Source organism: Moschus berezovskii, chromosome 25, assembly GCF_049115385.1.
Source record: "Moschus berezovskii isolate FMDL1 chromosome 25, NW_MosBer_1.0, whole genome shotgun sequence".
NCBI lineage: Eukaryota > Metazoa > Chordata > Mammalia > Artiodactyla > Moschidae > Moschus > Moschus berezovskii.
The window spans coordinates 43668290-43692333 of NC_142484.1; the positions used below are offsets into that span (position 1 = coordinate 43668290).

At 40.8% G+C, this 24044-nt stretch overlaps 1 protein-coding gene across 1 annotated transcript; it reads left to right on the forward strand.

Annotated features, from left to right (window-relative positions):
• The first annotated feature begins 15281 nt into the window (after positions 1-15281).
• Positions 15282-16511, forward strand: LOC129548383 (upstream-binding factor 1-like protein 1). The gene has a single exon (XM_055414906.2). The coding sequence runs from the start codon at positions 15288-15290 to the stop codon at positions 16509-16511; it is 1224 nt and encodes a 407-aa protein (XP_055270881.2). The 5' UTR covers positions 15282-15287.
• The last annotated feature ends 7533 nt before the right edge of the window (positions 16512-24044 follow it).

The window sequence follows — 24044 nt, forward strand, 5'->3', positions numbered from 1 at the left end:
GCCTTCCTCAGTGATGAATGCAAAGAATTAGAGGAAAACAACAGAATGGGAAAAACTAGAGATCTCTTCAAGAAAATTAGAGATACCAAGGGAACATTTCATGCAAAGATGGGATCAAAAAAAGACAGAAATTGTGTGTACCTGAAAGAAACAGAAGATATTAGGAAGAGATGGCAAGAATACACAGAAGGATTGTACAAAAAAGATCTTCACAACCCAGATAGTCACGATGGTGTGATCACTCACCTAGAGCCAGACATCCTGGAATATGAAGTCAAGTGGGCCTTAGGAAGCATCACTACAAACAAAGCTAGTGGAGGTGATGGAATTCCAGTTGTGCTATTTCAAATCCTGAAAGATGATATTGTGAAAGTGCTGCACTCAGTTCAGTTCAGTTCAGTTCAGTCGCTCAGTCGTGTCCGACTCTCCGCGACCCCATGAGTCACAGCACGCCAGGCCTCCCTGTCCATCACCAACTCCCGGAGTACACTCAAACCCATGTCCACAGAGTCGGTGATCCCATCCAGCCATCTCATTCTCGGTCGTCCCCTTCTCCTCCCGCCCCCAACCCTTCCCAGCATCAGAGTCTTTTCCAGTGAGTCAACCAGTCACATGAGGTGGCCAAAGTACTGCAGTTTCAGCTTTAGCATCAGTCCCTCCAAAGAACATCCAGGATTGATCTCCTTTAGAATGGACTGGTTGGATCTCCTTGCAGTATAAGGGACTCTCAAGAGTCTTCTCCAACACCACTGTTCAAAAGCATCGATTCTTCGGCGATCAGCCTTCTTCACAGTCCAACTCTCACATCCAGCTAATTTGGAATACTCAGCAGTGGCCACAGGACTGGAAAAGGTCAGTCTTCATTCCAATCCCAAAGAAAGGCAATGCCAAAGAATGCTCAAACTACCACACAATTGCACTCATCTCACATGCTAGTAAAGTAATCTCAAAATTCCCCAAGCCAGGCTTCCACAATACGTGAACTGTGAACATCCAGATGTTCAAGCTGGTTTTAGAAAAGGCAGAGGAACCAGAGATCCTATTACCAATATCCACTGAATCATTGAAAAAGCAAGAGAGTTCCAGAAAAACATCTATTTCTGCTTTATTGACTATGCCAAAGCACTTGACTGTGTGGATCACAGTAAACTGTGGAAAATTCTGAAAGAGATGGGAATACAAGACCGCCTGACCTGCCTCTTGAGAAACCTGTATGCAGGTCAGGAAGCAACAGTTAGAACTGGACATGGAACAACAGATGGGTTCCACATAGGGAATGTAGTCCATCAAGGCTGTATGTGGTCACCCTGCTTATTTAACTTATATGCAGAGTACATCATGAGAAATGCTGGGCTGGAGGAAGCACAAGCTAGAATCAAGATTGCCAGGAGAAATATCAATAACCTCAGATATGCAGATGACACCACCCTTATGGCAGAAAGTGAAGAGGAACTCAAAAGCCTCTTGATGAAAGTGAAAGAGGAGAGTGAAAAAGTTGGCTTGAAGCTCAACATTCAGAAAACTAAGATCATGACATCTGGTTCCATCACTTCATGGCAAATAGATGGGGAACCAGTGGAAACAGTGAGAGACTTTATTTTTCCGGGCTCCAAAAGAAGTGTAGATGGTGATTGCAGCCATGAAGTTAAAGACTTTTACTCCTTGGAAGGAAGGTTATGACCAACCTAGACAGCATATTAAAAAGCAGAGATATTACTTTGCTGACAAAGGTCTGTCTAGTCAAGGCTATGGTTTTTCCAGTAGTCATGCATGGATGTGAGTTGGACTACATAGAAATCTGAGTGCTGAACAATTGATGCTTTTGAACTGTGGTGTTGGAGAAGACTCTTGAGAGTCCCTTGGACTGCAAGGAGATCCAACCAGTCCATCCTAAAGGAGACCAATCCTGGGTGTTCATTGGAAGGTTTAATATTGAAGCTGAAACTCCAAACTTTGGCCATCTGATGCAAAGAGCTGACTCATTTGAAAAGACCCTGATGCTGGGAAAGATTTAGCACAGGAGAAGAAAGGGATGATAGAGGATGAGATGGTTCGATGGCATCACTGACTCAATGGACTTGAGCTTGGTTGGGCTCTGGGTGTTTATGTTGGACAGGAAGGCCCTGCGTGCTTCAGCTCATGTGGTCCCAAAAAGTCGGACACAACTGAGCAACTAAACTGAACTGAACTGATGATTGTGGAAACTGGCTGAACACGTATGAGAACAGAGAGTGATTACTCAAGGAGGGACACTGCAAGCAAGCTGGACGCTAACTTCTTCAGGACAAAGATGTTATCCACAGGCTGCTGAGGCAATGGGAGTCATGTAGATTCACTTGCTGTTTGGGGTTTTATTCAAGGAGCCTCCAACCTTCCTTCAAAGGCCTCCTATTGATTTCATCAGGTGTACCTGGTAGTCCCCCTAGTTGAATTTACACTGCAAAATCCCTTCACAGCAGCACCTGGTCTAATATTTGCTTGAATAGCTGTAAGAGATGTGTGTCCCAGGAAGTGGTCAGTGTGTTCTGAAATCCCTGCAATTTACCCTAGCCAGTCTGACACACCACACATTCATGGCAAGGTCACATGCTATTTAGCATAAAAAGTATAAAAACATAAATATTCTCTCATTTTTAGGTGTACTACAAATAATTGCCTACCCAAAAAATGACCTGAATATGAACTCTGTTTCTCAATAAATGTGGGATTCAGTAAACACTTTTAATTGCAATAAATAATAATATGGAAGTGCTAACTATGATAATAACTGAAATCTTGGTATCTTAAATCACCTTATGTAAACTTAACTGACATCATGGACTTTCAATCTTTAATTTTATATTATTCAGTGTTTGAAGCCTTTTTTTTTCTGCTGCTGATCCTTGTTCTCAGTGAGATGTTTTTGTCTCAAAATGTTAATAAACAAGTCAGCTTACACACACACAAACATATATTAGCCTAAATCATTATTTAAAAAGTACCTTCTTTTCTTTAAAGGAAGAAAGACAGTCTATTCAAAAAACGGTTCTGGGAGAACAGGACAGCTTCACGTGAAAACCTGAAACAGAACATTCTGTAACATCACTGTTGTTCTTCAGGAACTAAATGTTAGCTCTTTGAACCCATAAACTGGAGCATGGCAGGCTCCGCTCTCCTTCAGAGTTTCCTATCTCCCAGAGTTTGCTCAAATTCATGTCCATTGAGTTGGTGATGCTATCTAACCACCTTTTCTGCTGCTCTCTTGTCCTTTCGCTTTCAATCTTTCCCAGCATCAAATTATTTTCAGATGAGTTGGCTCTTTGCATCAGGTGACCAGTGTATTGGAACTTTATCTTCAGCATCAGTCCTTGAATGAATATTCAGGGTTTACTACCTTTAGATGGACCGGTTTGATACAAACAGACAAACTCAAATGGATTAAAGATCTAAAAGTAAGACTATATATTATAAAACTCTTAGATGAAAACATAGGCAGAACTCTTTGCATAAATCATAGCAATATATTTTTCCAGTCTTCTCCTAAAGGAAATTAAAGCAAAATAAACACATGAAACCTAATTAAACACAAAAGGTTTTCCACAGCAAAGGAAACTATAAACAAAACAAATAGAAAGCCCACAGAATGGAAGAAAATATTTGAAAATGATAGAAGCAACAAGGGATTTGTCTTCAAAAATATATTAAGAGCTCACATGGTTCAAAATTAAAAACAATGATTATAAAATAAGCAGATGACTTAAATAGACATTTCTTCAAAGAGACATACAAATGGCCAAGCATCACATGAAAAGTCTCTAAACATCAAATGATTACAGGAGAAAAACACATCACAACTACAATGAGGTATAACCTCATACCAATCAGAATGGTGATCATCAAACTTACTCCAAGCAGTAAATTCTAGAGAGGATATGGAGGAAAGGGAATCTGCCTACACTGTTGATGGGGATGTACATCGGTAAGGCCACTGTGAAGAACACTTAAAATTCCTTAAGAAACTAAAGGTGGAGCTTCCATATTATCCAGCAATCCCATTCCTGGACGTATATTCAGAAAAATGTGGTTAAGAAGGAAAAATGAGCCCAAACATTCATTGACAAACTGTTTACGATTGTCACAACCTGGAAGGAACCTAAATGTCCATGGACAGATGAATGGATAAAAAAGATGTATTGCATGTATAAAATGGAATATTACTCAACCATTAAGAAGAACCAAAAATGCCACTTGCAGCAACATGCACGGACCTAAAGACTGTCATACTGAGTGAAGTAAGTCAGAAAAAGAAAGATCAGTATCATATGATATTGGAATCTAAAAAAAATGGTACAAATAGAATTATTTGCAAAATAGAGTCACAGATGTAAAAAAGATAACTTACTAAAAATGTCTTAGGAGATAGGAAGGGTGGAGAGATTAATTAGGAGATTGGGATTGACATATACACATTACTATGTACGAAATACACAATGCTATATACATCTCACTATGGTGTACACCTGAAACTAACACAATATTATAAATCAATGATACTTCAAAAATTTTTTTTCTTTTTATTGATTTATTTTTTATTGGAGGCTAATTATTTTACAATATTATATTGGTTGGTTTTGCCATACATTGACATGTATCTGCCCAGGGTGTACATGAGTTACCTCTCCTGAACCCCCCTCCCACCTCCCTCCTCCCTTTATCTTCCCTTTGGGTCATCCCCGCACACCAGCCCTGAGCATCCTGTAACATGCATCGACCCTGAACTGGTGATTCGTTTCACATATGACAACATACATGTTTCAATGCCATTCTCCCAATCATCCCACCCTCACCCTCTCCCACAGAGTCCCAAAGACTGTTCTATACATCTGTGTTTCTTTAGCTGTCTCGTATACAGGGTTATCATTTGCATCTTTCTAAATTCCATATATATGTGTTAGTATACTATATTGGTGTTTTTCTTTCAGTCTTACTTCACTCTGTATAATAGGCTCCAGTTTCATCCACCTCATTAGAACTGATTCAAATGTATTCTTTTTAATGGCTGAGTAATACTCCATTGTGTATATGTACCAAAGCTTTCTTATTCATTCGTCTGCAGATGGACATCTAGGTTGCTTCCATGTCCTGGCTATTATAAACAGTGCTGCAATGAACATTGGAGTACATGTGTCTCTTTCAATTCTGGTTTCCTCGGTGTGTATGCCCAGGAGTGCGATTGCTGGATCATATGGCAGTTCTATATCCAGTTTTATGAGGAATCTCCACACTGTTCTCCATACTGGCTGTACTAGTTTGCATTCCCACCAACAGTGTAAGAGGGTTCCCTTCTCTCCACACCCTCTCCAGCATTTATTGCATGTAGACTTTTGGATAGCAGCCATTCTGACTGGTGTGAAATGGTATCTCATTGTGGTTTTGATTTGCCTCTCTGATTATGAGGGATGTTGAGCATTTTTTCATGTGTTTGTTAGCCATCTTTATGTCTTCTTTGGAGAAATGTCTGTTTAGTTCTTTGGCCCATTTTTTGATTGGGTCATTTATTTTTCTGGAATTGAGCTGTAGGAGCTGCTTGTATATTTTGGAGATTAATCCTTTATCAGTTGTTTCATTTGCTATTATTTTCTCCCATTCTGAAGGCTGTCTTTTCACCTTGCCTATTGTTTCCTTTGCTGTGCAGAATAGTAAATTAATTTTTTTTTTAATTTAAAAAAATTAAAATAAGTAAATAAATTTTCCTGTCTAGTATCTTTCCCTGAGTAGAGCATCATGGCCCTCTTTGATAAATTGGAAAATGTTTTGAGGAATAAAATGTGAATACAGTCAAAATAAAGAAAATCTTAAGAGATGATTGCCCAAACTTCACAGACAATATCACATCTGTTTAACAGATTGTCCGTGATTCTTTTTGTCTACCCTGTAGTGTACGACTATGCCATAATCATTAATTTCACAACCTAGTATTAATATTTCAAATGTGCATACATATTGAATAATAGAATGATAAAGTATGAGATGACATTCAGGGAACGACTAAAAGGCCAGAGTCTAAGAGAATAACCACCAACAGCTATAGTGTGTGCAGTGTGTGCAGTTATAGACAGAGAGAACGCAATAGTCTGTAATCAAAACCAAAACAGAACAAAAAAAAAAAGCAAAAGCAAATCCTCAGAGGGAAGACTTTCATGGAAAACTGAATGAAAAGCATGAAATTTAAGAGAATTTTAGTTCTCAAGAGGTTGAGAACATCCATGAAACAGCAGAGGCAAGAGTAGTAAGTAGTATTATTAGGGAGCTTGACTACTCTAGGTTGAAAAATGGAATGTGAGGAACTCTTTCTGACAAAATATCAAGAAAGTTATGCAGGCAAAAGAGAAAGATTACCAAAAACAATGGGTAGACATCAGTTCAGTTCAGTTCAGTCCCTCAGTCGTGTCCAACTCTTTGCGACCCCATGAATCACAGCACGCCAGGTCTCCCTGTCCATCACCAACTCCCGGAGTTCACTCAAACTCATGTCCACAGAGTCGGTGTTGCCATCCAGCCATCTCATTCTTTGTCGTCCCCTTCTCCTCCTGCCCCCAATCCCTCCCAGCATCAGAGTCTTTTCCAGTGAGTCAATTCTTCGAATAAGGTGGCCAAAGTATTGGAGTTTCAGCTTTAGCATCAGTCCTTTCAATGAACACCCAGGACTGATCTTTAGAATGGACATAGGTCCCTGTAATTGGGACTACAATAAAATTTTATAAAGGGAGATGTGAATTCATAATTCAGGAGTTCAATTATCTTTCCAAACAGAACTTCAAGAATTAGGAATGTGCAGTCAACCTCTGACTTTTTACCTGAGATTGGATTATGACAATTGAATTAAGTAGGTTTCAAAAGGTTTGCGTTCAACTGCTGTCCTCTGACTGCATTTACAGCTCTTGAAAAATTGAATCACGTGCACCTATACCTTTTCACAGGGTTGATAACCCTATCACTTGGAGGAGTTGGGCATGACCTTTGGAGAACATATAAAGCCAGCAGGGAGCCAAGCTTATCTTCTCTAGAGCCCAGAGCTGTTGAGTTTGGAATTGACTGGACTGTAGAGATCTTTGAAAGTTTTTGCCACCAGGAGGTTTCCACCTAAACCCTGAACTGAATTTAACAGAGTTACTTACTTACTGAACAAGAGAGAGATTTCTGTAACCGTACTGAGGTGAGTTCCCATCCAGGTATGATGAATTTGTGCTATGTTCAGTTGAAAATGAAACTTTAATGGTAATCATGGACACAAAAATTAAGTTTTTCTCTTATTAATTTGTAATATTAAGTCATTTAATCATTCTTATTTCATTACATTATATATTCCTAGGTGTTTTTAGGTCTTAAAAGAATGGGAATCCGTGTTTGTGAAAAGAGCAGAGGGGACTTTGGGAGAGAGCCAAGACTCTGGAAAAGCTGTAGAGGGACAAGACAAAAATTGTAATAGCTAATACTTTTAATTTTATGTGCTTGGAAGACATTTTTGTTCTTTTAAATTACTGAAATTAAAGAAAGAGATTTCTTTTTATTTGAATTTAGGTAAGTTGTAATATTTGCAACTCAAAATAGTTGCAGCTAACTTAGGTCTAGAATATGTTCCAGAATCTGAGTTGCTTCTGTGGAGTTGGGAGACTTTTCTCATCCAAGAAAAGATGAGTCCCACAGATTTAGCAGATGTAGCAGGGAGATCACTGGACTTGGAACATCGTCTGCCCAGAGCATGCTGAGGCAAATATTTCTATTTCTTAAAGAGCAGTGACTCCCTTTAATTTCTGGGTAACTGAAAGAACAACTGCACGTCTGCACTGGGTCCTGTCCTGTGGGAATTGTTTGGCATAAAGTGAAACAGGCAGCAAAGAACAGCAGAATCTGGAGAGTTCTCCTGAGAAGCAGCTGTTCTGACGTCCAGTGTTTCCTGTGTCCTGTGCATTAAGGCCGGTCCTTGCAAATTAAATATTAAAAATACTAACAATGGGTCTTTCATTTGTAACAGACTGAAATGCAGCCAACATTTTTTCCCAAGAATTAAAGGTACTGACAGAAAGAAAGAAATCATTAGCTAGGAAGAGTAAGAGAGACACACCATAAAACTTACCCCATCGGTGAACATAATACCCAACTAATGATTTTTCTTTGTTTTGCGAAACCTCACTTTCTTAGTATTAGCACCCAGGAAAGCGGAAATATTTGGATGAGTATTTGAATAAAAAGATTTTCTCGACAGTATTTTATTGGCATACATGAGTGTGTGAGTGTATGTGTATGACTCTGAGGGGTGTGTGTGGAAGAAAATAAGAAATGGCTTAAATACTGCCCATAATATTTGATTGAATCAATAATATTTTGTGATACGCCTCTCAAAAAATTGATTCCTTTTAAATGTTTCCTTCTACAAGAAAAAAGTTAAAGATGAATGATTCTCCTTTGTGGTTACTATAATCCATTTATAGTATTTGTAATCGAATTCTGCTGATGAAATGATGGAAATATAAATTTACACTAAAATCTCTTCTGTATTTCAGAAGGGGATAGGCAGAAGTTTATTTCCCCTTAGCATCAAATGAAGAAACATAGGGGAAAGTAGCTGTATAAGTAGCACACATAATTTCCATAGAGTCATGTGAGAAGGGAGAAGAGGTAGAGTTCAGTGCTGAAGTGTCTATATTTTCCTCAGAGGAGTAACATGTACATCCTTGCTAGAGTCAAGATCTTATCATTTGAGATTATTGATTAATATTCTTTCTGTGTGCATGCCTGCATGCTTCATTCCTCTCTGACTCTTTGTGACCCCATGGACCTTAGCCCGCCAGGCTCCTCTCTCCATGGGATCGTCCAGGCAAGAACACTGGAGTGGGTTGCCATGCCCTCCTGCAGGGGATCTTCCTACCCAAGAATGGAACCTGAGTCTCTGACATCACCTGCATTGGCAGGTGGATTCTTTAGGGTCACTAGCACCACCTGGGAAGGCCAATATTTTATTTACTGGGTTAAAAATTTCATAGTACACGTTTCAGTGCATGAAAGAAGTTAGGATAGCACTAAATGATTGAATTGGGAGTTGGGCTTCCCTAGTAGTTCAGAAGGTAAAGCATCTGCCTGCAATGCAGGAGACCAGGGTTTGACCCCTGGGTCCGGACAATCCCTTGCAGAAGGAAATGACAGCCCACTCCAGTATTTTTGCCTGGAGAATCCCATGCACAGAAAAGCCTGGTGGGCTACAATCCATTTGGCCACAAATAGTCGGACACGATTGAGTGACTAACACACACACACACACACACACACACACGTTTCAAATTATTGTTAGAGGCCAGAGTCTCATAGCCTGGCTGCCTCATGTTTGGGTGCTAAGTGCTGTACTTGAAGCACAGAAGAGAGGGTGGTGAAAATGAAGGGCTAGCCACTGTCCACGGTGGTCACCATGTTTATCAGTTTCCTAGGGCTCCCACAGCACATGAACCCACATGGGGTGGCTTAAAACCACTGTATTCTGACAGATCTAGAGGCTGGAAATCAAGCTGTTGGCAGGGCCATACTTCCTCCAAAGGCTCTAAAGGGATTCGTCTGTCTCTTTCAGTGTCTGGTGGCTCTAGGAATTCTTAAATTACGACAGATTAATTTCTGCCTCTTCATATGATGTTTCTTGCTACTCTAATACACCCCTCTATTTTCTCTCATCAGGACTCCAGTCAGCAGATTTCGGATCCGCTCTCTACCCTGAATGGTCTCATCCTGACATCCTCCAGGTGATTACATCAGCAAAGACTTTATTTCTAAAATAGGTCATATTTAAAGGTACTGGTTGTTGAGATTCCGACATGATTTGGGAGGGGGTAAGGGGGACATTGATTTCACTACCTCATCCAACAGAATGAAAGATTATTGCCCTCAAATCTGAGGTCTCCTGTTTTGCTGGGGGAAGTAAAAATCTCATTTTTTTTTTCTTGCTTTGCTTTGTAGGTAGTTATATGCAGTATGGAGAGAAACTGTTAAGGTAAGATTTCAGGTTTGCCAAATTTGGCCAATGAATTCCTTAGAATATTTTTCTAGTACTACAATTACTGGGTCAGAGGCAAACATATTTTTTAAGAATTTTAATGCATATTATGAAAATATCCTCTGTTAATCTCACACAAACATATCAAAATATGTGAAGGCATATGTTTTTACTGACATTAAACTGGATATAACCCTTCTTAAAGATTTGCCAAATTAATAGTTGAATAATGTTTATTACTTCATAATAATAATTTAATTATTAATTTACTTGCTTTGTACTTAATATATTGGAAGTTATTTATTTTCAATAATACAGAATCTGCTAAAATTTAGTTTCAGTTTAATATTATAAGCAGAAAAATGCAACATCTATTTAACATTTATTGATTCCCTTAATTAATTTTTATAATAGCCTATTAAAACTAGTTAGAACTGTATACCTCTGAACAATATTTATATGAAGGTTATGAATGTGATGGGTTATCTAATAAAAATAGTGGCATTTTCAGGAGCAGTTCATTCTCATTACCAAAATATTATAAAACATATATAGAGAGATAAAACTTTTTTAAAAAAGCAAAGAAGGTTACTGCCACGAACATTTCCAAGAATTTTAACATTTCCCACATATATTTCTGTACATGATTTAAGTTTTGCCTGTGTACACCAACAAGTAAAAACATATATTGAAAATTAAGCCATATCTTTTCACTGTTTTTTAAAGAAAATATTTCATTGATTCCATTTTTCCAGTCATATTCTAGTGTTTGTCACTTAATCACTAGGTGGAAAGTATATGTATAATTAAATTGAAAATAGACGAAACCAGTTTAAAAAAATCATGAAGTCTGATATTGTCAAGCATTCTTTGATCTAATAAATAATCATATCATGCTAGATATACTTTAGACCACCTCAGGTTTAATCCAATTGCTTTCAACAATGCCCATGGATTTTAAAAAATGAATTGCTCAAAAAAAATGAACTGCTCATATTTAATCACCATATAATCAGAATTGAATTAGCCAAGGAAGACAGAATTTGGAGCTTCTGTTTCTCTAGTTCCAAAATTCTCCTCAATAATTATTCATATTTTCATGTATGCTATATGGTGGTAGGAACTGATTAGAACTGAGGGGATTAAAAAGTCCATTCTAAACATCACCTGTTAGTAGATCCTAGATCATGTGAAAAAAAGGTCAGAAAATATCACAAGATGGAGAGATGCATATTCAACTACCTTATTCAAGTAGAGTAAAATATGGAGGGAACTGGAGTGGATTGTGAGACCCTCAATATGAGAGCAGAAGGGATATTTATTATAAAAATCAGTGGTGAGAATGAACCTGGAGGACTTTGGCAGTGGATGTTAATGGAGATGAGGAAGGCATGATGCTAATCAGAGCTGAATGGGTTTATCCGAGGGAACTGTAGTAACCTAATCAAAGGAGGGACTTCAAGGATCCTGATAGTCAGGCATCTCAAAAGCAATGTTTCTTTTCTCCTGTTCAGAGATGCTCTGAGTTGTCTGAACCCTGGGAAACTCTGAAAGTTATAGGTGCTGACCTATCCAGAGAACAGAACTCCTAACCTGATTGGATGTATTCTCCTACTGGAATTGATGAGACCAATTCTGCAATCTTATGGTGAGTAAAGAGTTCTGAGTAGTGGAATTCTTGCTTCTTTATATAGATAGATAAATTTTAACACTCAGCAGACTTCAGCATTTCTGAAGCAGATGAAATACTCCCAGCTAATAAAAAAAAAAATTGTAATTGCTTTCAGTTCACTCTGGAGCTAGAGAATTAAATCTTCCAATGTTTGAAATTTGTAAATGAAAATGAATGATTCTGCTAACTCATGGTTTCCATGGTGTAAAACTAAGATGTGAATTTTGGGATGGGAAATCCTATACAGATAGTTTTTACATTTGGCATGATGCCTAAAACTTGATTGAGAAACTGTTGTAGAATGTGAAGAGTAATATTTCTTCAGGAAATGGTGGGGCTCGTTCTTTGAAATGTCCAATGAAAACCCAGATACTGGTGATGACTCTCAAAACAAGATTGGTGACACCAAATACGAAAAAGCAGAGAAAATTCTTCACTCAGTCTGATATAGAAACATAAATCTTGATTAATTTCAGTTCTTTATTTTGAAGCACAGTATAATAGACAGCACTATTATTTTTAAGTATTTATTTTTAAAATTCATTTATTTATTTGTATGTTCTGGTTCTTAGTTGGAGATTTGTAGGATACTTAGGTGAGGCATGCAAACACTTAGTCACCAACCATGAACCACTAGTCTTGGCAGGTGAGCACTTTGCTGTGGCCTGTGGGATCTAGCTCCCTGAGGGGGATGGAACCCTGACGTCTGCACTGGGAGCACGGAGTCTGAGCCACTGGACCACCAGGGAAGGGCCAGCACTCTTTTGCATTTTAGCTTGGAATCTACATAATTCCAAATGTGAAAAAACTTTACGAGTATCAGTTCAGTTCAGTTGCTCAGTCCTGTCTGACTCTCTGTGACCCCATGGACTGCAGCACACCAGGCTTCCCTGAGGATCACCAACTCCCGGAGCCTACTCAAACTCATGTTCTTCACATCAGTGACGCCATCCAACCATCTCATCCTCTGTCGTCCCCTTCTCCTCCCTGCCCCAATCTTTCCCAGCATCAGCATCTTTTCCAATGAGTCGGTTCTTCGCATCAGGTGGCCAAGTATTGGAGTTTCAGCTTCAGCATCAGTCCTTCCAGTGAATATTCAGGACTGATTTCCTTTAGGATTGACTGGTTGGATCTCCTTGAAGTCCAAAGGACTCTCAAGAGTCTTCTCTAGCACCACAGTTTGAAAGTATCAATTTTTCAACACTCAGCCTTCTTTAGGGTCCAACTCTCACATCCATACATGACCACTGGAAAAACCATGGCTTTGACTATATGGAGTTCTGTCAGCAAAATGATGTGTCTGCTTTTTTAGTATGCTGTCTAGATTTGTCATAGGTTTTCTTCTGAGGAGCAAGCTTCTTTTAATTTTGTGGCTGCTGTCACCATCCACAGTGATTTTGGAGCCCAAGAAAATAAGCTGTATTGAGGCATTACTTTGCCAACCACGGTCCGTCTAGTCAAGGCTATGGTTTTTCCCGTGGTCATGTATGGATGTGAGAGTTGGACTGTGAAGAAAGCTGATTGCCGAAGAACTGATGCTTTTGAACTGTGGTGTTGGAGAAGACTCTTGAGAGTCCCTTATACTGCAAGGAGATCCAACCAGTCCATTCTAAAGGAGATCAATCCTGGGTGTTCATTGGAAGGACTGATGCTAAAGCTGAAACTGCAATACTTTGGCCATCTCATGCAACGAGTTGACTCACTGGAAAAGACTCTGATGCTGGGAAAGGTTGGGGGCGGGAGGAGAAGGGGACGACCGAGAATGAACTGCCTGGATGGCATCACCGACTCTGTGGACATGAGTTTGAGTGAACTCCAGGAGTTGGTGATGGACAGGGAGGCCTGGCGTGCTGTGATTCATGGGGTCGCAAAGAGTAGAACATGACTGAGTGACTGAACTGAACTGAATACAATAACTATTGATGTTATCTGAAAAGAAATATTTAGCCCTTCAAGTCTTTGACTCTTACATAAACACGTTTACACTTGTCTTCATCTTCGATGGCACTTCTGTTGTTCGATGAATCATATCAATTATTATCTCAATTGCACATTCAGTCCATGGCCACCTGGATGCTTCTTTCTGTACTTATAGCTGATTCACAAAAGAAGGTAGCTATTCCCTGGAATCCAATGGAGTGTTACTATTTGAGAGATTATATTCACGTTAAATCTGAGCAGAGTACATAGAGTTCCCATATATATCCTGCCTCCTCAAAACAAAGGCACGCACACAGTTTCCCCAATATCACAGAATGTATCAGAGTGGTGTATTTATTACAGTTGAGGAACCTACACTGATACTTCATTGTCACCCAAAGTTCCTGATTATTTTACATTCGTGTTCATTCTTGGTGTTGTTTATTCTATTAGTTTTACACTGACATATAGTGACAGGTACTGCCCTGGTGTAATATACGAAAGTGCAATATGCCCTAAAAATCTTTTGTGATCACCTGTTCATCAGTCCTCCAACCTTAACTGCTGGAAACCAAGGATCATTTCACTCTCTCTATATTCTCTTTTTCTAGAATGTCTTAGAGTTGGACTCATGAAGTGTGTATCCTTTTCAGATTAACTTCTCTCACTTAGTGATATGCATTCAACTGTACTCTATGTCTCTTGCTAGCTTTCTCCCTCGTTTCTTTTTAGCAGTGAGTGCTATTCCATGGCCTGGATGTACCAGAGTTTCTTTATCCATTCATCTACCTAAAGACATCTTTGTTGCTTTCAAGTTTTGTAGTTATGAGCAAAGCTTCTAGAAGTATCCAGCTGCAGTTTTTCTAAATGGATTCAACTGATTTTGGCAAATGTGAAAGAACATGGTTATGGAATTTCATGGTAGGAGGATATTTAGTTTTGTACCAAACCACCATGTTGTCGTTCAGAAAGTGTTAGTCATTTAGTCATGTTCCACCCTTTGTGACCCCATAGACTATAACCCACCAGGTCCCTCTGTCCATGAAATTCTCCAGGCAGGATCACTGGAGAGGGTTGCCATTCCCTTGCCTGTCTTTCAGAAGGCCTATACTATTTTGAATTCCCTTCATCAATGAATCAAAGTTCTGATTCTCCCCATCCTCTCAGGATGTGGTGAGGGTCATCTTTGGGATTTTGACCGTTCTTATCCATGTGCTGTGGTACACCATTGCTGTTTTCAAGTCCTTTGCTTTTCACGCACTTACTTTTATTAAGTCCCTTCATTTTCTCTTATTCTTTGTCCCTTGAGTGAGTAGCCAGTCTTTTATTTTGCTCATTTGTATGTAAATCACTCTCTGGTGAAATTGATTGGAAGGCAGAGTAAACGGGGTCTGAAGATACTTAACTCTACAAATGAAGCTTCATAATGTTCAACATGAATCTCAATTCAGACTAAGCCAGTTTTCATTTACGTTCTTAATGGCAAATAAAATGATAGAAGAGACATATCCCAAGTGGGATGTGCTTCTCTCATATGTCACATAGGAGGGTAACTTTCTTTTTCTTTCTTCACAGAACCATCACACTCACCTGCTGAATCTTGAGTGTGCAGATGCTGGAGACTCTGCTGAGATGTCTGAACTGCTGGGACCAGATAAGTGTCCTGAAGACCTAGAAATGGTGCTGCCTAAAAGTCAAGATGACTGGTCCAAAGAAGACATTGTGCAGTTACTGGAAAGTATGGAGAAAAGCATTCCATCCAATGACAGGCACACATTCAAAACGACCCAGTCAGTGATGGACTGGGAAAAAGTAGCTTTTAAAGATTTTTCTGGGGAAAAATGCAAACTCAAATGGTTAGAGATTTCTTATAACTTGAGAAAGTTTCGTACTTTGAAAGAATTAATCCTAGAAGCTAAGGAAAATGTTAACAATCCTTCCAAAAACAGAAACCACAGGAAACATCCTGATTTACCCAAGAAGCCCCTGACAGCTTACCTCCGCTTTTTTAAAGAGATGAGACTTCAGTACCTCCAAAAACACCCCAAGATGAGCAACCAGGAGCTGACTAAGGTTCTGTCTGAGGAATACAGGAAGCTTCCAGAACAGCTCAAGCTAAAATACTATCAAGATTTCCAGAAAGAGAAACAGGAGTTTCAGGAGAAAATGGCTCTGTTCAGAGAACAGCACCCTGAACTAGTCCAGAACTCCAAGAAACCTGATGTCCCCAAAAGAAGTCAAAGCAAAGTGCCAAAGAAGTTTCAGGAAAATGTTCAAAAAATGAAGTCTCCCCCAGAAAACAATTTACCCATGAAGTGGAAATTCCATGGAGAGCCCAAGAAGCCCCCGATGAATGGCTATCACAAGTTCCACCAGGATCTCTGGTCAAGCAGGGAGCTGAAAGTGGTGCCCCCGAGGGAGCGCATGGTGGAGATCAGTAGACGCTGGCAGCGGGTCCCCCAGGACCAGAAGGAGCTTTATAAGAAGCAGGCGGAGGGACTGCAGACACAGTACAAGGTGGACCTTGATCTCTGGCTCAGGACTCTGTCTCCTGAAGAATATGCTGCTTACAGAGAGGCGACCTGTGCTAAGCGTAAGAACATGAGCGTGATGGGGGGCCCGAACTCCAAGATTAGAAGGATGGGTCTACAGTCCCCATCATCAGGCAATCTGCAAGGAAGGCTTAGAGGGGACCACCAGCTTCAGGCTGCAGAGTCAGAATCATCAGACATGACTGGAGAACATTCTCCTGCTTCAGGGAGATCAGAAGAAAATGAGGAAGAGGAGGAAGGCAACTCCTCAGCCCCCAGCAGTGAGGATGAAGATGGAGATTCTGATCTGGAGGACCGCAGCTCCAGCTCATCGTCCTCAGGGGACTCCTCTGACTCGGATTCCGACTGAGTTTAGTTCACAACCTGAAGGGACAGAACTTTCAGCAAAAGTCCATGGGCTCTTCTCTCTATGCCTTTTCATTGCCTTCCTTCTTTCCCTCCCTCTTCATACAAAGTGGGACCTGCTGGAAAGAAGGCATCTTGTGCTGTAATTTCTGGCCTCTCCATCTACCCCAAGTTCACTCCGAGAGAAAGTCAATGCAATGATGCCTCGTGGAATAAACCCTGAGCTGACTGGGCTGCGAGGTACCCTGGACTAGACTGAGCTCCCTGAACTGGAAAGGTTTGCTCTCCTCACCCTCTGCCTGCCAGACACGTGGGGGGCTCCACGGGTCTGTGAGCCCCTTCTCTGTGACCTTGTCCTTCAGGACTCAGGCAGTGAGTTAGGAAGGGAAGATCTGATTGACCCGAAGTAGGAGATTTGCCTTAAAGAAAACTGTCAGGCCCTGCTGTCTCTGGCCCTTCTCTCTGAAGTGAAGAGCTGGCCCTTCCTTATCTTGGAAGCGAGGATGGGCATGAGGGCAGAAGCATTTCTCTCTATTTATTTATCCTTTGAGCCGTCAGTGAGATTTTTCTTACTGATTTCAAAAATTAGAAATTAAAATTTAAAATTGCTCCATTTGAGTTAGCTTTTCCTTAAAACCAGCATCATTTGACTCAATGGCACTAATTATCCAGGCCAAATCTAAATTTCTTCTGGTTTCTGCCCCAACCCATTCTTCACGCTGAAGATTATATCATGTTTTTACCATAGACTTGGTTATTTTGCATTATGTTATGTGATTGTATTAAACAGGTGTTTTGTATAAGCATTTTAGTCCATAGGTTACTAAACTGTTTCTGGGATTTTTATGTAGTAGAATGACATTGCTTTTAATATTTTGGTTTATTTATATAATTGAAAATATGTGTAAACCATCATCATCTCATTAAACTTTTCTAAATATTCTTGGCTGAAAATTAAATATATACATCTTTGGCTCTCATGCACTATTAGTATCACAGAAGTAGTTGTGTTCTTATATATGAAAAGGGATGAGTTTTGAGAGTTCATCTTACTCCTTGATGCTTTAGGGAAATATTTTATTCTTTATAAATGTACAGGCAGGGAACCTACTGTACAGCATATGGAACTCTGCCCAGTGTCATGTGGTCACGTGGATGGAAGGGAGGTTTGAGAAGAATGGACACACGAGTCTGCGGGGCTGAGTCCCTTTGCTGCTCACCTGAAACTATCACAATATTGCTATGATTACTTATTTATTTATTTGGCTGCACTAGGTCTTCATTGCCGACCAAAGGCTTTCTCTAGCCAAGGAAGTGGGGCTCCTCTTCCTTGCAGTGTGCGGGCTTCTCACTGGGGTGGTGTTTCTTGTTGCAGACAAGGGCTCCAGCTCATTGGCTCAGCAGCTGTGGCACATGGGCTTAGTTGCCCTATGGCCTGTGGGATCTTCCCAGACCTGGGATCGAACCCGTGTTCCCTGCACTGGCAGGGGGACTCAACCACTATATCACCAGAAAAGGCTTACCACATTGCTATTCAGCTATATGCCAATACAAAATGAAAAGTTTTAAAAACAGATGCAGAAAAATACAAATTCTAGATTAACATAAGTTCAAAGTCTGAATTTTCTAATAGAAAAAGATGGCGTTTGTTAAAATTATAAATCTGAATTTGTTGCCTCATCTATCCATTCATGAACTGGGAATAAAACTGCAATCATAAAAGATCTAATTTAAGATTAGATTTAGTGCTTCTAAAATGACTGACCCACAGTTCATTCACACCACAAAATGTTAAGTGGATTTCTTTCCTCATGGCAAATCTAAACATATCTTTTGATTGAAAAACTCACAGAGAAGAGAGGGAGGCACTGCTCACTGATGGCCAGACAGCTTCTCCGTTTCTGGTCTCCCCTTTCCTTGTCTGCAGCTTCTCTCTCAATGAAGGGCAGGAGTTCTTTAACTCTCAGTCCTGGAGCCCTTCCTAGTTATTTTTCCCCCTCTCTCGAGGAGCGTAGCTCCCTGGTTCCCCTGGGGGTGCAGGCCCTGGAGGTGAGGGGCACAGACTCTGAGTGTAAAGAACAGCTCTGGGACCCCTGCAGCCCCCGCCGCCCCCTCCTGCACATCCTCCAAAGGGGACTCTGGGCTGAGCAGAGCCTCATCCCTGCTTTCCCAGATGTGCCAGGTACACGAGCCAGTCTGGGGCCTCAGGGAAAAGCTCCATCTCTGGACAAAACCACATTGGGCTGTCAGAGTTTCAGTGCCTACAGAGGCAGAGACAAGAACACAGAACCCAGTGTTGCCCCCTCAAAGGTCTGCAGGGTCCCTTCCTGCCCTGAAGGAAGGTCCCAGTGGGCAGCTACCCTTTGAGTCCAGGGCCAAGTCTACTGGGGCCCCGCACCACTGTGGGCAGATAGGCCTTGGGCGGGAAGGAGATCGCCTCCCTCCTGGGTCCAGTCCCTTCAGAAGCTGCCAGGACTCCTTGGTACCACAGGGTTTTCTGCACCCTGGGGAATTTTGTGAGCTCCTGGAGAACCACGATTTTTAAGACCTAAACTTCCTCCATTGAAATGCAAGGAGATCAAACCAGTCCATCCTAAAGGAAATCAGTCCTGAATATTCACTGGAAAGGCTAATGCTGAAGCTGAAGCTCCAGTACATTGGCTACCTGATTCAAACAGACAACTCACTGGAAAAGTCCCTGGTGCTGGGAAAGATTGAAGGCAGGAGAAGAAGGCAGTGACAGAGGACGAGACGGTGGATGGCATCACCAACAAACAAATTTAACTACCAAGAAGTTTTTAGGGGAAATTTTTTTAACTGTAAGGTTCAGTTCAGTTCAGTTCAGTCGTTCAGGCGTGTCCCTATCATAATTTATATTTGCATTTAACTTGTAATTCAAATGTCCTGAATTAATTCATAGTTCTCTGTGACTCTGGGGCTTCCCTGGTGGCTCAGAGGTAAAGAATCCGTCTGCAGTGCAGGAATCACAGGAGGCACACATTTGATTACTGGGTCTGTAAGATCCCCTGCAGGAGGGCAAAGCAACCCACTGCAGCATTCTCACATGGAGATTCCCATGGACAGAGGAGCCTGCTGGGCTACAGTCCATGGGATTGCAAAGAGTCGGACAGGACTGACTTGACTGAGTATCACGTGATTCACTGAGCAATTGACATATTTGAGAATGATTCCAGGTCTTAAAGAGCCCTTCTTTCAGAGTCTTCTCTCATTATTCAAAAACTCAACAATAGGCTTGAATCCCATTATCATTTCACCAGCTTTCAGGTAGATTTGTTCATATTATCATGGTAGAAATATGACTCTAAATATTTAAATTGAAGATTGGTAAAGAGGTTAAGACTGACAATACAGAACCATTATTGAAAGACCCCAATGTGTGGTTGCACCAATGGACCAAAGTCATCTTGAAAGTGTTTGAGCCTGCCCATCCATCCAGTGATGGCTCCTGGACCAAGTTTTGGGTTCATAAGCTGGCACATGGGCAGCAGCACTGACTTATCCCTGCAAAAAGACTCCTGTGAGTTTCTCTTTTGTGTGCCACGGCCTCTGTCAATGTATTTACAAATGACAGACAGTCACTTGAAAAGTTTTCATCAAAACTTTATCTCATATTGCATTATACATGCACAAACATCAGATAAATTTGCATCATTCTTAGAGAACCTTTCTAATTTTTCTCTTGTCTGATTCCACTGTCCTGACTCTCAGAGGTGCTTGCCTCTCTCACTTACCCCTGAAATAGAGCAGGACCCTATGCTCCTTCCTTTCTCCACCCCCAACGTCCTCAGCCTGTCTCTTTTCTGTAGAAAAACTTTAGTCATAGAATAAATGTAATCTAAGAAGTGAGAAAACCCAGATACAAAGGAAAAGCAGTCAAACAAGATAAAATAATAATAGTTTAGTCATTTAGCAAAGCCAAGAACTTTTAATTCCTCTCCAAAGACTATGCATAATATTCTGAGCCATATGCTTTGACCTGTTTTGTAGAAACTGAAAGCCCCACCTGATGGAAGAAGTTAGCTGCATGAGAACCAGACTGTCCATGGTGTAAGTGGCACAATTCCAAGAACTTGCCTCAGAGAAACTGGAAAAATATAGATGACTCTAGACTTGAAAGTTAACTGTACTTAAAACAATCAAATGATGCTAGTCAGACAACCTCTTGACCAATTTCAAGGACTGTCGGAACTGACTGTGCCGTTTCTGCGTGGAGCCTTTTCCTTTCTCCTACACAACCTAAACTCCCCATTTAAAAATCCTCACCCTCAAATTATTAGTGGGGAGTGGGAAATTGGACATGTGGACCCTCTCTGACAATTGCTGGTCTCCAAAGTAAAGCGGACTTTCCTTTAGACCAACCTTATCTTTGGAGTAACTTTCAAGCAGTGGGCAGCCAGACCTGCTTTCAGTTGATGCTACCTGGAGGAAATGAGCCTGGACACCAGAAGAAATCTGTGACTTTGAATCTTAGAAACATAGGCAGCAGTTTACCCTTGACTCCTTCAAGACATACTCCTGAATCACAGGAAGAGAGGAAAAAGCAAGACTAACTTCCAATAAAGGGACATGGAATCATATTCACTAGAATGAGCATTGGGGTACATGTGTCTTTCCAGGTTAGCCTTTTTGTTTTCCTCAATAAATACTCAGAAAAGGATTTGCTGGATCATGTGGTATTTATGATTCCTATTAGAGCACGTGGTTCAGTTCAGTTCAGTTCAGTCGCTCAGTCGTGTCTGACTCTTTGTGACCCCATGAATCACAGCACTCCAGGCCTCCCTGTCCATCACCAACTCCCGGAGTTCACTCAAACTCATGTTCATTGAGTCGGTGATGCCATCCAGCCACCTCATTCTCTGTCGTCCCCTTCTCCTCCCACCCCCAACCCCTCCCAGAATCAGAGTCTTTCCAGTGAGTCAACTCTTCGCATGAGGTGACCAAAGTATTGGAATTTCAGCTTCAGCATCAGTCCTTCCAATGAACACCCAGGATTGATCTCCTTTAGAATGGACTGGTTGGATCTCCTTGCAGTCCAAGGGACTCTCAAGAGTCTTCTCCAGCACCACAGTTCAAAAGCATCAATTCTTCGGCGATTAGCTTTCTTCACAGTCCAACTTTCACATCCATACATGACCACGGGAAAAACCATAGCCTTGACTAGACGGACCTTGGTTGGCAAAGTAATGTCTCTGCTTTTTAATATGCTATCTAGGTTGGTCATAATTTTCCTTCCAAGGAGTAAGCATCTTTTAATTTTATGGCTGCAATCAGCATCCGCAGTGATTTTGGAGCCTCAAAAAATAAAGTCTGACACTGTTTCCACTGTTTCCCCATCTATTTCCCATGAAGTGATGGGATCAGATGCCATGATCTTAGTTTTCTGAATGTTGAGCTTTAAGCCAACTTTTTCACTCTCCTCTTTCACTTTCATCAAGAGGCCTTTGAGTTCCTCTTCACTTTCTGCCATAAGGGTGGTGTCATCTGCATATCTGAGGTGATTGATATTTCTCCTGGCAATCTTGATTTCAGCTTGTGCTTCTTCCAGCCCAGTGTTCCTCATGATATATTCTGCATAGAAGTTAAATAAGCAGGGTGACAATGTGTAATCTTGACCTACTCCTTTTCCTATTTGGAACCAGTCTGTTGTTCCATGTCCAGTTCTAACTGTTGCTTCCTGATCTGCATACAGGTTTCTCAAGAGGCAGGTCAGATGGTCTGGTATTCCCATCTCTTTCAGAATTTTCCACCATTTATTGTGATCCACACAGTCAAAGGCTTTGGCATAGTCAATAAAGCAGAAATAGATGATCTTTTTCCATGATCCAGAGGATGTTGTCAATTTGATCTCTGGTTCCTCTGCCTTTTCTAAAACCAGCTTGAACATCTGGAAGTTCACGGTTCACGTATTGCCTGGATTGGAGAATTTTGAGCATGACTTTACTAGCATGTGAGATGAGTGCAATTGTGTGGTAGTTTGAGCGTTCTTTGGCATTGCCTTTCTTTGGGATTGGAATGAAAACTGACCTTTTCCAGTCCTGTGGCCACTGCTGAGTTTTCCAAATTTGCTGGCATATTGAGTGCAGCACTTTCACAGCATCACCTTTCAGGATTTGAAATAGCTCAACTGGAATTCCATCAGCTCCACTGGCTTTGTTCGTAGTGATGCTTTCTAAAACCCACTTGACTTCACATTCCAAGATGTCTGGCTCTAGGTGAGTGATCACACCATCGTGATTATCTTGGTCGTGAAGATCTTTTTTAAACAGTTCTTCTGTGTATTCTTGCCACCTCTTCTTAATATCTTCTGCTTCTGTTAGGTCCATACCATTTCTGTCCTTTATCGAGCCCATCTTTGCATGAAATGTTCCCTTGGTATCTCTAATTTTTTTGAAGAGATCTCTTGTCTTTCCTATTCTGTTGTTTTCTCTATTCCTTTGCATTGATTGCTGAGGAAGGCTTTCTTATCTCTCCTGCTATTCTTTGGAACTCTGCTTTCAGATGCCTATTAGATCAAATGGTAGGCATGTACTCTTATTTTGAAACTTAAGATGGATTAACTAAAAGCATTTTAAATATAATTTTCTTTTACTTCCTGGCTTAAAGCTCAACATTCAGAAAACCGAGATCATTACATCCGGTCCCATCACTTCATGACAGTGGTTGACTTTATTTTTCTGGGCTCCAAAATCACTGCAGATGGCAATTGCAGCAATGAAATTAAAAGACGCTTACTTCTTAGAAGGAAAGTTATGACCAACCTAGACAGTATATAAAAAAGCAGAGACGTTATTTTCCCAGCAAAGGTTCGTCTAGTCAAGGCTATGTTTTTTCCAGTGATCATGTATGGATGTGAGAGTTGGACTGTACAGAAAGCTGAGCACTGAAGAACTGATGCTTTTGAACTGTGGCGTTGGAGAAGACTCTCGAGAGTCCCTTAGACTGCAAGGAAATCCAACCAGTCCATCCTAAAGGAGATCAGTCCTAGGTGTTCATTGGAAGGACTGATGTTGAGGCTGAAACTCCAATACTTTGGCCACCTGATGCAAAGAGCTGACTCATTGGAAAAGACCCTGAGGTTGGGAGGGATTGGGGGCAGGAGGAGATGGGGACGACAGAGGATGAGATGGTTGGATGGCATCGTTTACTCGATGGACATGGGTTGGGTGAACTCTGGGAGTTCGTGATGGACAGGGGGGCCTGGTGTGCTGTGGTTCATGGAGTCACAGAGTCGGACATGACTGAGTGACTGAACTGAAGTATTCTTTATTACACTCAATGAAAAGTTCTGCTGTTTATTTTGGTAAATGAAATTTCCAGATTTCTATGACTTGAGGTCTTTCCTCAATTAAAATTTCTGAACTTTCCAAGGTGTCAAATCTTGTTTTCTTTATTTCATTCTGTTCAGATATGTATGCATTTATATTCAGTGTGTTTGTGGAAGAGAATTTTTTGAGTTTATGAATTTTATAGGTAGCCCATTCCACAGTTTTGTTAAATAATATTATTCTTTTTCCTT